The sequence below is a fragment of the Aulonocara sp. 'chitande type north' Nkhata Bay genome, linkage group LG8 (assembly GCF_057382095.1).
Source record: "Aulonocara sp. 'chitande type north' Nkhata Bay isolate Kocher_YH1m ecotype deep benthic linkage group LG8, A_spYH_male_GT1.1, whole genome shotgun sequence".
Classification (NCBI taxonomy): Eukaryota; Metazoa; Chordata; class Actinopteri; order Cichliformes; family Cichlidae; genus Aulonocara; species Aulonocara sp. 'chitande type north' Nkhata Bay.
The window spans coordinates 21,518,787-21,534,675 of NC_141351.1; the positions used below are offsets into that span (position 1 = coordinate 21,518,787).

General features: G+C 39.1%; 2 protein-coding genes across 2 annotated transcripts; one reads left to right on the plus strand and one right to left on the minus strand.

Moving 5' to 3' along the window:
- Window positions 1-7,494: 7,494 nt before the first annotated feature.
- Window positions 7,495-10,140, minus strand: g6pc1a.2 (glucose-6-phosphatase catalytic subunit 1a, tandem duplicate 2). The gene is made up of 5 exons (XM_086304264.1): window positions 9,835-10,140; window positions 9,635-9,744; window positions 8,978-9,080; window positions 8,546-8,661; window positions 7,495-8,387 (listed from the first exon to the last, which is right to left on the minus strand). Exons 1-5 carry the CDS (start codon window positions 10,065-10,067, stop codon window positions 7,885-7,887), a joined length of 1,065 nt encoding a protein of 354 aa, XP_086160390.1. The 5' UTR covers window positions 10,068-10,140; the 3' UTR covers window positions 7,495-7,884.
- A 787-nt stretch (window positions 10,141-10,927) lies between these two features.
- Window positions 10,928-14,098, plus strand: g6pc1a.1 (glucose-6-phosphatase catalytic subunit 1a, tandem duplicate 1). Its single transcript, XM_086304265.1, has 5 exons — window positions 10,928-11,408; window positions 11,514-11,623; window positions 12,160-12,265; window positions 12,352-12,467; window positions 12,812-14,098. Exons 1-5 carry the CDS (start codon window positions 11,191-11,193, stop codon window positions 13,318-13,320), a joined length of 1,059 nt encoding a protein of 352 aa, XP_086160391.1. The 5' UTR covers window positions 10,928-11,190; the 3' UTR covers window positions 13,321-14,098.
- Window positions 14,099-15,889: the final 1,791 nt, after the last annotated feature.

Sequence of the window (15,889 nt, forward strand, 5' to 3'; positions counted from 1 at the left end):
CCTCTGCTAGTCAGTCTGATTTCTCTTTCTGGTTGCACAGGCCCAATGAAATACTGGCATGAATCATACCGATGTCTTTAAGACGTCAAGAAACCTCATGGAAACTAAAAGACAATAAAAGACCTGAAGATGTAGGCTGAAGAGCTTTGTGTATCACAACATACTTGCCTCACATGCTAGTGTCCACCAGTAAATAATGCCAAATAAATGAAATACAGTCACTAAACATGTGGCCCATTCTCCTTGTAAAGGCAGTATTACACACTACATTACATTACACAATATAAATAGTTAAAAATAATAATTGTATACACGTCTTAAACCAAATGCAGAATAAGGGTATTTAGGGGGCTATATGTCCATGCTTCCATGCCACTTGTGACCTACAATGGCCCAGTCATGATCTTAACCAAACACTGGTTATGTGACCCCGTACATTCTGCATCTAACAAATTTTACATAAAAATATATATTTAAAAAATTATTGTACGTATAAAAAAAGACCTTTGCAACTTTTTCAGTTATATGTCAACATCTGGCATAAATTAAACATGCAGATCATCAAGAATGTGATTTCCATACTGGATTGGTCAGGGTTAACAGGGTGCCGGTGGAAACTGTGCTACTGTTAGCTAAAGACAAATGAAGAGGAGAAGGGGAAGGCATGATAGAACCATCATTGGTAAAGAGAAAGAGCTGATGGGACATGCAGAGGGTTGGTGTAACAGAGGAGGACGCTAATGATGGGGTGAGTTGAAGGTGATCTGTTGTGGTGACCCCAAAACTGAGTAGAGAAGAAGAAAAAGAGGAATTTGACCAATAAAATCGCTGAAAAATATCATTCTGTGTTTCGCAGACTACCATGTTTCAACCGCTTGGTACAGTGAAAACCAAAGAACATCCAAGAATTCCAAATATGTAAATACAGCATTTCTTTTTGGAAAAACTAGACCAACTATACTTTTTTATCAAAATTATTGGAGATTTGTTTTTTTAATAATGTTTCAACAATAAAAAACTACTGATCGATCTATCTATAAATGAAATATACATTTATATCTGTAATTTTCATTTATAGTGACTCTGAAAAGATAAGATATGAAGCTCTATATAAGAAGGTATTAATTGTGAAATCATACAGAGCTGTTTTTATAATTAAAAGACATACAATGATGCTGGATAAAAGAAATATCTTAATATTTTACACAAATTTTGCATATGACTTCTTAATATTTCCAGTAATTGCCCCACAATCTAGCTAGGATTCAAACAATTGGTTCATGAAAACAGTAAAATTTGGACTGAACCATCAGAGCGCTGCAAAGCTCTCAAAATATAATAAGTTCAAAATAACCCATATCTTATACTGGGAATTGGTGCAGCTCTTCTGTTAACTTCTTATCTGAAACAAGACATTTTAGCTGTCTTTCTGTCAACTTTATTCTGATTATAAAAGGTTTGGACTGCAGGTATGTGGATCTGCTCCATGACATCGTCCAATCTCAGTAGAAAAACTTTGTAAAATCCCAAGTCTGAGATTTTTGGCTAACGGGGCGTGCGTTTTGGTTTTCTCTTTGTTATATTGTTACATGTTGTTGTAACTTCTGCTGCCCTCTTGGACAGGTCTATCTTGAAAAAGAGATTTTAATCTCTTTTAAATGTATGTGAATTTTTCACCTGATTGGAATATTCAAAATGAAATCTTATAACAAAAAGGACTTTAAGCCCAAATTAAAAAAAAGACTGGATTTCAGAGTTAACATCATTTAATCTCTGAAACTGCGCATGTTTGCCTTGATGCTCAAATGAAATCTAACAGTAAGACCTGACTGATGTAACCTGCAAACACATGGTCTCTCCCCAGTGGGACCTCTCATATGCCCCATCAGATTTCCATTTTGAGTAAACGCTTTCCCGCAGACAGTGCAGACAAATGGTTTCTCTCCTGTGTGTGTTCTCATGTACAGCTCCGTGTGTTTGTGGCCTTCAAAATGTTTGCCACAAACCTCACAGTCATTTATTTGGGGTAAGCTTACAAGCGAAGCTTCAAGGTTTCCTTGGTCTCAAAATGTTTCCCACACACGCCACACATATCTGCATCCTTCTTGCCTTCCTGCGCATGCTTCAAGAAAGAAAGACTTGCTAGAGAAATCCCTCTTCCTGTGTCCCTCAGACTTTGTTTTTTCTGTCCGTTTTATCACTCTGTTCACTTTTCTTCCAGTCCTCATCACTCTCACCCTCTGTACTCTCAGCATCAGAAAGGTCTGCCTCAGATGTTTTCCACAGACTTCACAAACATCTGCACTTTTTTTTCATGCGTCAGTGCACATTTCAGAAAAATGCATCTGTACTGGAAAAACTCTGCAACAACTGCATTCAGTATTTGGTTTTTGTTTGTTGTAGCTGTTCTCTGAGAACGATTTTTCATCTTTTTTGGAAAGATTTTCAATTCACTTTGTAAACATCCATACCTGGAGTTCCTGTCCGAGGTGTTCTTGGCTTTGATTTAAGTAGCTCATCGTTTATATCTTTATCTTGACTCCCACCTTTTGTATTTTTGTTGACAGTACCTTTAGGTTGGCAGGTGGCACACCTAGGTGCTCTCCTTCCTTCTCCATTTCCACTGTTGTTGAGGTCCCCTTTTCTGCTTGTTGGGTTTAGTAAAACTGTGAAGGCTTGCTGTTGATAAACTCAGAGTCTATCTCTGTATACTTGTCTTTAATCTGTCATAGGTCAGGCCTTGTCTCATCATGCATCTGCTACTCAGATGAAATGACTTGGACCCAAACAGTGATACTTTATCTAAAAGGAATATCAAAGAGGAAATCACAAAAAAAAGAAGAAGTAGGAAGCGATTATATTTCTGACATGTATTAATTTGTGTTTCTGGATGTAAATTAAATAGTCCTACTTTTAAAAGGCAAAAAGGTCCCCCATTTAAAAGCTGGATGGGATGGGGGTGGTGTAAATAATGTCACACAGTGCAGTTAAAAACTCTCCAAATGTGTTAATGTGACTGCATTATTTATTTTCCCCAAAACTACTTACTACTACTTACGATTTAGACACTAAAAGCTACACAGAGTTATTTTTCATTCATTATCCTTAATTTATCCAGGTAAAAGTTTCATTAAAAATAAAGAAACCGGATGACATGAAGTAATTTTACTTTTCAAGATCAGTTCGCACTTTGCTGTGTAACCTGTGTGTAGGCAAAGGTATGACACAAAAGAGCACAGTCAAAAAGTAGTGAATGAAGCCTCCAGAGACCAAAAATTCAACCAAATACAGAACTGATCCGAAGCCTATAAAGCTCTTAAAAGTGTTTGCACCCAAACTCAATCTGGAAGGACTAATTAAGTTTTAAAAAATACAGAATCACAAAAATTAGGACAAAAGAAGAAATGGAAGGCCTAAAAATACCATCTCCAGCAGGTAAACAGTATCTGAAAGTCATGTCCTTAAGAAACAGGACAAAAATCCATCAAAGGACTTGATGCAGGACCTGAAAGATGCATCTGGCCTTTCAGTTGAGGCACCTGCTGTTCACTGAAGGTCACTCTTACTTACAGAAGTTTCAATAATAAAAATGTCTCCACTTTTTGCTCAGTATGAACCATATAAAAACAAACTAGCTGAAGGCAGGTCACCCTGATAAATGTCACTACTGAAGCAGTCATTTCTTTTAAAAGGTGTCTTGTGTTTCCAAACCTGGAGTGTGCAGCATTTTCTCCGTTACGTCCTCCACAACTTCTGTCAGTCTCTCCGTGACCGGCCTCCATTTCACTCATAATGGAGCACAGAGGCATTTATTTCCATTTCTGAATATTTTTATAACTTCTACAGCTGCATAAACACTTTATCACACATGCAACAAACTAACAACTTGAAAGTCTGAACAAACTGAAAAGGAGCCATGTTGCTTCTGGTGTTTTCTTCATTTTCAAATTGAAGAAATACTTTTGGTCAATGGTGCAACACTGCCACCTTTTAATATGTGGTCACTGCACTGAGCAGGTAATACAGTATTACTGCTATACTTCATTGTATCTAAAAGTACAAGGAAATCGTTGTACATTTTACTATGACTAGATTTAATTCAGAGCTTTATTTAGCATATTTCTTGGCACACATTCAACAAGGTGCTGGAAACATTTCTCAGAGGTTTTTGACCATAATAACATGAAAGTGTCACACAAGTTGCTGCAGATTTGTCAGGTTTTAGTTGTATTCATTCTGTCACATTCTAATATAATTCTATAAAAGCATGTCAGTCTTTCAACTGCCATGCTCCACTACACAGCAGACAAGACTAAACAGCCAAAAATTTAACACAGACATGGCAATAACTGAACCTCTGCCCTGTGACAGGGCTAACACATCAGGCGTGCAAACAGGTAGGCAAATTCATTATAAAACCACAAAAATGCAACAGGACCCACACAGCAGTCAAGACTGACAAGAATTATCCAAATATGCATAATATTTTACCAGGCCCCAAAGCCCGAAATTGCATAGTATTAAACATAGTCAAGCACTCTTTCGCAGCAAAAGGAGTAGAGTGAAATTAATTAATGATAATATATGAGGAAGGTTTTTAACCATGTTTTTAATTGAAGTTGGAGAATGGTCACATGGATGAGGTACAGGTGGAAAACATTTTTTTCTTAGAGATTTTAGGATTATGAAGTTGCTCCTTAAACTTAATAATTTTACAATATAGTAGTTATTAAAAATACTGTGATGTAATTATATAAACTAATGATGGGTAGAAGCTGATAACTATTTCTGGCCACTGTAGATTATAATGCTTGATCATTATTTAAAGAATCTAAACCTTATTGTTTATCACAAATTAGAACAACAGGAATGTTGTGTGTTGGGGGCGGGGTTTGTTTGTTTTTTTGTTTGTTTTTTTAATTGGCAGGAGGTGCTGCGATGTCTTACTTGTGCGACAGAGGGTGCTGCAATACCCTCTAACAGTTGAACAAGTTACCTAATAAAGTGACTGATGAGAGTAAAGGGAAGTGAGACATCCTGCATATAACGGTACAGCAGATGCACCAAGAGGACCAACTGAACATTCTTCCCGATATTTTTCCGTTTTAGCTGGGACTTTAATATTTACCTGCATCTCTCCGTCACACACACCTTTCTTTTGAGCGTCCAGACCTCCCGTGTCTGAGAGAGATGCAGTTAGTGGGTATTAGGAACTGCGTGAGCGCATCCATGTGCGTCATTGAGGTACACACCCGCGCCAAATGAAGAATGTGACAGACTCAGTGATTGCATCGATTTTGAGAGCTTGTTATTCTCATTCCTGATTTTTTAATGCACAAATTTGCCAATGACAATCCAGCCACCGTCTTTGTCTCTTTATGTCTGCGCGGATGTTTAGCAAAACTCTACCGCTTTGTGATATCGGACAAATTCTTATTAAATTAAATTTTCTATCAAACTTTATGCATTTTTATGCAACTGCAGCAAATCTCACTTTACTTGGTGTTTTTCCTCTTGTGTCCCACTTAACTGTTCATCAGGCATGTCACGTGTGTATTATGCAAAACACAGAATGGCAAATATTGAATGTTCAGTGTGCACTTTCGGCCCCGTGTGCCTGACGGGCCCACAGACACGGGTATGACGTGGGAAATCGCTGTCATCACTGCAAGTCGAGATAACGGATCTGAGTTAATTATTGATATCATCCCGAAATGTTATCTTTATCATATGAGGTTATACAACAGCCAAATGGGACACGGGGTCTCTGGAGGGGACGTGAGGACGAGCGAGTATATTCTTGATCTATTCAACATCAGGTCTGTTCTTCAGTGTTCAAGATTTACTGCTTATCTGATCCCATAGGAATCCAATAATAGAGCAAAGCTGGAAATGTCTTTAAACAGTGAGCTTTTATTTGTGTCTCTGGCAAAAGAGGGGAAAAAACAACAACAAAGATAATGAAGGATCAGCTTCTTCTTAACTGTATTAAATTCCTATGGATCTAATATGTGTCGATGTAAAAACATATTAAAAAACTGTCCAATTGTATGCCAGTGCATGCATTTTTCTCCACTATAGGCTAATTTCCATCCATCCATCCATTTTCATCCGCTTTGTCCGGGACCGGGTCGCGGGGGCAGCAGCCTAAGCAGGCTAATTTATCAAACTATATTGTTTGATTTGCATATCCAAATGGAGGCAGGATAGAATAAGTACATGTAAGTACATTTAAGTACTTAGTACTTTCATTTTCATCTACTTTAAGAATTTACTTAAAGTAGATGCTATGATTCAGAGAAAAATATTGCATTTTAAACAACATTATATATTGGAGTATTAGAATTGTAGTTAATGTAAAAATAAGAATGAATAAAATGTAACCCATTTAAAAAATGTTTGTGTGTGTGTGTGTGTGTGTGTGTGTGTGTGTGTGTGTGTGTGTGTGTGTGTGTGTGTGTGTGTGTGTGTGTGAATATAACAATTTTCTGTTGTTTTTTTCTAACAAAAAAGTAAGTAAGCATTTTAAAGTTGTATGTAATTAGTAATTCATTCAATTTACTTTTATGTCATTTCAACTTTTATCGTTTTGTTGTTTTATTGTCTAAACTTTATTCTCTTCTCTTCTCTTGATAAATGTGTATGATGACAGAAAGACGTATGGATAGTTCATTGCACTGCCCTGTAATTATAAAATATAACGTTTTTTGTTAGTTTACTGTGACTAACAGTAACTTTCCTATCATTTAATTGTTTATTATTTTGGTGTAGGATGAATGACAATGAGGGTAGGACGTCTTTATCAATAGGAAAAGCTGTAAAACGTGAAAACACTGAAAATACTGAACATACTTTTTAGTATTACGTTTAAAATCTATACATTGCTTCACATGATCTAAAAACTGTCCACTTGGCTGGATTTGAGTCTTCACCAGGCCAATTATGGCCCTGGTGCCTTATGTTTGACACCCCTGGATTAAACTGATGAGCCCCTTTTAATATTTGTGTATGTATTTTTTTTAATCTCTGCACCTACTGTACCTTTAATTTCTGCACATATAGTATATTTTATTCTGCATATGTGTTATTTATTGGTGGTTACTGCTTTCTTTTCTTTTAGCACTGATGTGGGACAGTACTCCAATTTCATTGTACTGTTGTACAGTGCATGACTGTGCAATGATAATAAATTGTAAATAATGAGTTAAAAGTGTTTGTTTTCTGCTTATTTTCTTTTAATTGAGATTATTCTGAATATTATACTTATTGTGTGATTTTTTTTTAAAGAAAGCTGAGTATCTGAGTAAAATTTGGAATCGGTGACTTTTTTAAATTGTGGTGCACATATTAAAAAAATACGCTAACAGATATTCCAGCGCTGGTGAGAAAAACAGAATAAATCTAAGTCTTAGTCTAAGTGGAAGAAAATGGTCATTAGTCAAGTATTAAAGGAACATTCCAGTAATTGCACATTTTTAAAAATGAACCAAATCGTTTTTTTTAACATTTACAAAATTTTTATTTAAAAATATTTCAACAGTCCCAAAAATACTTTCTATGACATTGAAAAAATACATTACTAATACAGTTAAAATACTATACTGAAGTCGTGAATGACCGTCCAGGACAAGCGTCATTATCGTGTTGTCACATATTCAAAATAGTTCTTTGTGAGTGTCACTGGGCAGCCTGGATAGTGCTTTCACTTAGTGTCACACAATGTTCAAGGTTCAGTGTCCAAATAACACAAAATGCATTTTCCTGTTGATCTCAAAGCTTTTCCTGAGGATTACGTGGCAGTGTGGATAAAACAAGCACCAAAGGAATGTGTTTCAATAGGAAGAGATTTCCTTTTCATTAGTCTTTGTGATATGAAGTTGGTGATCACACTGCCTTTTTGTTGTGCTGGCTCAGAGATCGGTTCACACAGTATGGGATGATACTGACAGTGACCAGTGGCACAATGGCACTCTTGCAGAAGGACAGCAGGTAGAAGAGGGCCGCGGTATGTGTAGGAGGCTTGAAGGAGTCAAACAGGTGCAGCAGGAGCAGAGAGCTGATGATGCATCCTGCTTTGACCAACAGGCTGCTGTTCTTTTTGGTTTCGGTGTAGAGGGGAGAGTGCAGGCCCAGACCCAGGCCAAACAGCGTGCCCATGTTGCGTAGGAGGCTGGCAAAGGGCGTGGTGTCCAGGTGGACCCACTCTGGTCTGATGCACCACTTCTGGGCTTTCTCCATGGTCCACAGCAGGTCCACACCCAGAGCTTTGAGCAGCACATAGAAGCCAACAGCGAAGGAGGTGAGGAACAGAGTCGTGTAGAAATACTTCTTCATGCTGGCGCTGTAGATCCACTGAGTTCTGTTAAAGGCCTCAGCCACAATCATACCTAGAAAACAATGATCCACATTAGGAAAGCAGAGGCGGATATTTTGCGTTACTTATTATACCGCTGCAGGCTTAATAACTGACTATATTTCTGACTATATATTTTACTGAATGACTGAGGCATAGCCAGCTGTTCACTGAAACTGTAAAAATACTCACCTGTGATAAGACCGGCGATGACCTGGTGGGGGAAGTGGGCAGCAATAAAGACTCTAGAGAGGCAGACACACACCTGGACCCCACAAAAAAGCGTCCACAGAAGAGCCTTCAGATACCTGTTGAAGTACAAATTCACACAGCTTAGATTCATTGATTTCCAGCAGCTCAAGATTACATGAAAGAAAATCTTTTGAAGCACTGTAACAATAAACAAATTTATTCTTCTCTTCTCATGAGAACTTCAGCTGCCCGCACGTCAAAACAACCCGTGTTTAACACCCTGTTTTCAGTCAATACTTCTCAGAAGTCAATGATCAACCCCAGCACCGAACAGATAGCGTGTCCAGAGCGATAAGCTCTGAATGGAGAAAAATGGTAAACAACACCAAAATCGGCAGGGCCAAGAAAGGAAAAATAAAGTTATAGACTCACCACTGACTGTTTGTGGATTTGTTGCTGGTCATGATGGCGAGGATCGAGGTCACCAGGGTGTAGTAGACTCCTGCAGCTCCCATAGCATGGCCAGAGGGGCTGCCTAGGTAACACAGACAGACGGAGGAAGGCAGTTATTAACACGTGGGCCAGAGCAACCTGCACTGCTCATTCATTAGATTCTTTTGTTTTGTTGTTTGTTTTAACCTAAGTAATAAATGAATGAAAAAGATCGCCACTATTTTATTTTAACTTGATTTTAAACAACTCAATAAGCTCATATATTTGGCTGCTGTCCAAATAACCTAACTGCAAATAACATAACATGCATGTTTATGGACTGTGTCACAGGGGAAACATGTAAACTCCACACAGAAAGGCAGACAGAAACCAGAGGTTACAAAAGAAACGTTCTTTCTGTGATATGTACGAATTAAGCACAATATCACCTGACAGCATTAGGGCTTTATCTTGAGGATGAGTGCCAAGATCTAGATCTTTAGAATGATAATTTATTTGATTCGGCCAATTTACTTCAAAGTAAACTTCAGGCAGGAACACATGCAGAGTGAGAGGAGCTGTGGGCTAATGGGAGTCGGTTTATTTTTACCCTCACGCAAGTTAATGCAGCCGTGCATGAACAGTGGTGTCTCTCACCTGGTCCAGTCTCACAGGTCATTGGGTACTGCTCAATGTGAGGGGGCACGGAGTTTGCATAGTAGGCTGTCTCGTGGACCCACCAGTACGGCCTCTCTCCAAACAGAATCCTGAAGAGGACAGCAGAAACATGCATTGAGTTACGGTCTAAAGAAAGCTTATTTCACACGATTATATATCAGTTAAAAAAATACGCTCACCATTTGAACACTAAATTAAGCCAGTCTCCGATCACAGCCACCCAGATCAGCTTGATGCCCACTGAAGCCCGCAGGTGAAACCAAAGGGGGAAGAAGATGAAGAAGGTGTTCCTCAGATCAGCCGCCCAGGAGACCCAGAGAAACAAGCCCTGGGCATCTTTGTAGTTGGTCTGCAGGTAGTGGGTGCTGCTCACCCCGAAACCCTGCACAGCGTCCATCACGGCATTAAGCATCTTAGCGTTAAGAGGAAGAAATCTCAGTCTAGTGATGTGTGAGTGGAAGAACAGAGAGTGCTGTTATCAGCGAGACAGCTGGCTGTTTTTATAGTGGACGGACCCACTACCCAAACGCATGCACACGCTGATCTTTGGACCTTACGCATGTGTAATAAAACACTGGCAGTCACTAGAGTTTGGGAGGCATGTCACACAAACAAGTTGGGAAGATAACAGGAAAACAAAACGTCAATCAGTATCTTAGAATCACTGTACAGAGAGAGTCACAGGAGAGAGGAAGTCAATCGATCAGTGGCTGTCCTCCTCAAGTGTGACCCAAATTAAACACTTTGCAGAGAGATTTTTTTTCTGCTGCCCCACAGACTATTTTTAAATGTGATCTTCGTCTTCTTCATTTTTGTCCACATGGCTTTGACTTTGGCATTAATAAAGGATAGCCGTGTTTTTCATATTTTCCCTTCTTACATTCTCACATTCTGCACATTCTCACTAATAATTTATCAGTAATGTCATTGATTTTTTTAGTGAAAACATGCCGCCGTTCAGAATGATGGAGTAAGCTATTTCTATATTACATAAGAAGATCAATGATTAAATGAGTGAGTTTGGGATGAAACAAAGCTGATGAGATAGTTGGTGACAAAACAGAAAAAGAAAAAAATAGATAGCAGGTGGAACATAAGGTACTGCACTCTTATGAAAGAAAGGTCTGGTGGGGACATCTGCACAGATGAGCTCATATTTTGTTCTGTTTCCAGAGATATGTTTACGAAAAGTTCAAAACCATTTTGTTGTTTCTCACATTGGGGTTCAGGCACAAGTAGAGATAACGGGTCTTTGCTAGAAGTCTGCAATCTGTCCATGGGCAGCTGTTGCTTTCTGTTACGATAGCTTTGAGCAAGGGGGCCCCCTGAGGTGTAAAGGTTAAGTGACCTGTCTGCACCGTTGCAAAGTTAAACAAACTTGCTAGCCTTGAGTAAAGTCCAGTGGGAATCATTCAGTGGAAGAATGGACAGGACGGCCTCAAAGAGCTTTGCTGAAACCTAACCAAGAAAAAACCCAATAAAGAGACAATATTTTCACAGCATCGTCCTCAGAAAGAGGTCTGGGTTGTGATATAATGGATCTTCTACACAGCTGGGGTGTTGAGCTGGCTGTCTATCTGCAGACCAGATATGGCAAATATGAAGGTTTGTTCGACCTGGCATCCACAGTGGCCGATCTGCACACCACGTTCTTCTGGTTGTTCCCGATCTGGTTCCACCTGCGGAGGGACACGGCACTCAGGCTCATCTGGGTGGCTGTCATCGGAGACTGGCTCAACTTGGTCCTAAAATGGTAACTGGGTGAAAGGGTCCAACTTGAATTAAACTTAAAACTTAAACATTAAAAAAAGGAACGGTTGCATGATTTGCTTCCTGTTTTTTTGTTTCACTGTGGCAGGGTTCTATTTGGGGAAAGACCTTATTGGTGGGTTCACGAGACCAAGTTTTATGGAGCAGGACCGGCCCCTTCACTCCAGCAGTTCCCCATCACATGTGAAACTGGACCAGGTAGAGCTCATGACAGGCATGCGGACCGCATGAAAACTGAACAGAACTAGTCTGTCATAATAGAATGATAAGATTTATTTGGCACAGTACACAATTAGTCTGATAAATACTCCAGTATATCATTGCCAGGTGATAGCTGTAACAATTGGCAACTGTACACGACTTTCTGTGAATGGGCATGACTTTAATGGTGATAAATAGGTAATAAACTTGTAGTGCCTTTTATCTTGCTCCAGTTTCTTTGAGAGATCTCTGTCCTTATACTAATAGTAGAAGGGAAGGTAACAAGGTGCAAGTGTTTTTCTTCAGTCTTCAGTTTCCAGAACATATTAAACGTTCTGGAAACTGAAAGAAAAAGATAAAAGATACCAACAACTTTCAGCAAAATATGACATATTCAAACCACCTCAGACTTGGTGTTGCGCTTACTCTGGTCACCAGTCTGACGAGGATTGGTCGTCACGATAGATGAAGAACCGACTGATCGGTTTTCACTCTAAATTAGAAAATACTAAGCCCAATTTCTTTCTTTGCAGGAAGTCCTTCAGGTCATGCCATGGGCGCAGCTGGTGTCTGGTATGTCATGGTAACAGCACTGCTCTCTATTGCAAGAGAAAAACAGTGCCCCCCATTGCTATATAGGTGAGTCTGTGTTAATACAATCACCTTTTCTGGCTCTCTGGAGTCTTTAGGTTCTGTGCACCTACAATCAGTGTTGTCCCTGTCAGATTTTTGTATATAGGCCTGTGGATGCTAATGGGCCTGGTCGAGCTGGTGGTATGCATTTCCAGGGTCTACATGGCTGCTCACTTCCCACACCAGGTTATTGCAGGAATCATTACAGGTCAGTCCATCTAAAGAACTCTAGTCGATAAAGTGTTGACTTTTACAAAGACTTTGATGTGCAGAATTTTCATAAAAACATTTTGCGAGGGTTGGAAATTAAGTTTACTGAGTGATTATGTAGCCTACAACTACCAATATCATATTTTTAGGAGCAAATGCCAAAGATCAAACAAAGAAATATTGTAGAAGAAGAATTAAAATATGGCTCAGGTGTAAATGCAATCTCAAAATTACAAAAATATGATATATTTAGACCATTTTAACTTCAAATATTGTTTTATTGAGTGTACATGTTACGCATTGTCCCTGTTTAATAAACCACCTTGTCTGTTTTCGTCTTAGGCACACTGGTAGCTGAAGTTGTTTCCAAGGAGAAATGGATCTACAGCGCAAGCCTGAAGAAGTACTTCTTAATTACCCTCTTCCTCACCTCCTTTGCTGTTGGCTTTTATGTGCTCCTTAAAGCTCTGGATGTGGACCTGCTGTGGACCATGGAGAAAGCCCAGAAGTGGTGCATCAGGCCAGAGTGGGTTCACCTAGACTCTGCCCCCTTTGCTAGCCTCCTGCGGAACATGGGCAGCCTGTTTGGTCTGGGCCTCGGTCTGCACTCACCATTCTACAAGACAACCAAGATGAGGATTATGAGCGCCCCTTTGAGGATTGGATGTATTGTCATCTCTGTATCCCTGCTTCACCTGTTAGATGGATGGACATTTTCCCCTGAAAACCATATGACTTTCTATGCCCTTTCCTTTGGTAAAAGTGCCGTTGCACTTTTAATCCCAACTACTTTGGTGCCTTGGGCTCTCAGCAAGATTTACCCTGTAAAGACAGAAGGCAAAAACTTGTAGCTTTAAGGCAACTGGAGGATTAATGTTCTATATTTACAAGGATTCTTACTTCTCATTTTTAATAGACATCTGTTTTAATCTGGGTCTAGGTTAACTCCATATCTAGGAAACTTGCTATAGAGTTTTTGGAATGCCTGAAGATATTGTGCTGGCCTTGTTACCATTTAGGAGCAGAGGGAAAAGGCTACTTTACTGATTGGAACAATAACATTTAATTGGATGTTACCATTCCCAGAATCTAGACTACTTAGGGACAGAAAAAGGACGTAGACACCCAACTAGCACTTTCAGATAATTGCTGTAAAGCTCACTGATAGACCACATTTGTTCAATTTGAAGAAATAAGAAGCGTCCCCTTCACGGTATGAGCAATAAAGGGTAAAAGTAAAACACAAAAAGTGGTCTTGTTTTTTTTTAAGCTCAATCTTTCCTGGACCTACAAAGTGCTAGCAGCCTTCTAATTTAGCTGGGTTTAAGTAAAATATGAACATTTTCTACAAATGTTTTCTAATAATTGTTTTCTAAATGGTCTTATTGGGACTTCTGCTACAATTATTACAATTAACCTCCTTGAAATTGAACAATGGTTTATTTTTGTCCATCAAATTACATTTAGTCATGTTTTCATGTTTAGAATAACTGTCTTTTCAGTGTCTGTAATATTGTAAGCTTCTTTAACACCCACAGTATATATGAGATAAAGATTTTTACACATACACGCAGCCACCACCTCAGCAAAAAAAGTATTTTTTAAACAAATAAAAACTGTTTCTTGTAATCATGTTTTCGTGCTTATTTGAGAAGTGCGGTGCAGCCCTGGCAGTTTTCTCAGTATGTCTCAGACTGATACTGATTAATTCTCTGGCCAGAACAACCATTAAATATTAACCAGAGCATGCTCCACTCACTCGGCAGTCCCACATAGTGACACTGCCTCGCACCACAGCCATGCGCTTTCAAAGGTACATGAAGGGTCAAGGGGCAGAAAGCGTTGCCGACAACACGTGGGCCTCATAAGGCTTTAAAAATAGAACCTTGCTCAGGTGACGAACCATCGAAGCAGCTTTGAATGTATGGTACTGAGATCAGCAGGATTGCAAACAAAGGTCACTATCATATTATCACAGACACACCTCTATAAAACCGCTAATTACATTGTGAAACTGCAACGTAAAGTCCAACTGAATGCAATCATAGGTCACCTAAAGTTGCTGTGGTAATGAGAAAAAGTAGGAAACTGAAGGTAGTCGCTGTGGTAACTTTGCTGGACATGAAGTCCTGCATCAGATAACTTAGATCTCGTAGATCTAAACATCATGGAGCCAGTCTGGGATTACATAAAGAGACTTAATCTACCAAAGAAGCATTCTTGGAAGAGCTTGGAACAACCAAACTGTAACATAGCTTAATAAAGCAGATAGAGACTGTCATTATATGGCATTGTTTTTGAGAACAGCCCCACGTTATCATGCCTCAAAGGTTTGATCAGCATTGCACTGTTTTACAAAATAAATCATACTTAATCTTAACAGGACCCAGTGATTATCACGACACATCCCACCAGCAAATGCCAAGTGCTCCTTTTTTGATCATTTTATCTCATTGTCTTCTTACGCTGTTCTAGTTATTTCCGGTTCTTATCTCAAGAAGCTATATGGGAGTTCTTTGTACAGGTACGCTGCATTGTGTTTGTGTGACTAGGAGGCAGGGGGACAGAGGGTATAGACCTCACAACTACGTCAGGGACGTTGAGTAACTGTTTACATTAGTTTACAGTCACAATAGTCAGCTCGCCTTGGTTGTTCTCCTCAATATCTTCTCATCCTCACATAACCTTTTCTATATTTACTTAAAGATGCAGCTCTGGACCAAATAAATAAATAAAAAGAAGTGTCGGCATAAAAGGTGCTTCAAAAAACACGCTTCACAAATATGCACAGTCTAGTCTGATCAGTGAAGTCCTTCATGCCCCTTGTCAGCTTTTCAAAGTTAAGAAAAGCATTAAACTTTGGGTGTTAGTCTAACTGCAAAGAGTGCAAGTGTGTAAGACTTACCTCTGACATATACAATTCCCATATTATGCCTTAAACCTAAAACTAGCACCAAATTAATACAAACTGAACTAATTAATCAAAACTAAACAGAAGTAAAAACAATACCACAACAATACCAAATGTTAAAAAAGCTAATGACAAACACAAAACTGTAACTACATCTCTTCCCCTCTATCTCTGCCTGCTTCCCCGTCTAACTTCAGAGTCTCTCTATCAATAAAGGCTAAAAAAATGCCATAATAAATAATTTAAAAAAAACGAAACATATGCTTTGTGTCACGGGGCGTTCTCCTGCTAGAAGCAACAATCAGAGGATGGGTCACTGTGGTTATAAAAAGATGGACATGGTCAGAAACAATGCTCAGGTATTGATTACATCACCACCGTCAACCTGAACCATAAGGTAGGCTGGATCCGTGCTTTTATGATGTTTGCACCAAATTCTGACCTTACTATGTGCAGCAGAAATGCAGCAATGTTTTTCCAGTCTGTGAACTGTAGTCTCACTTTCCCAA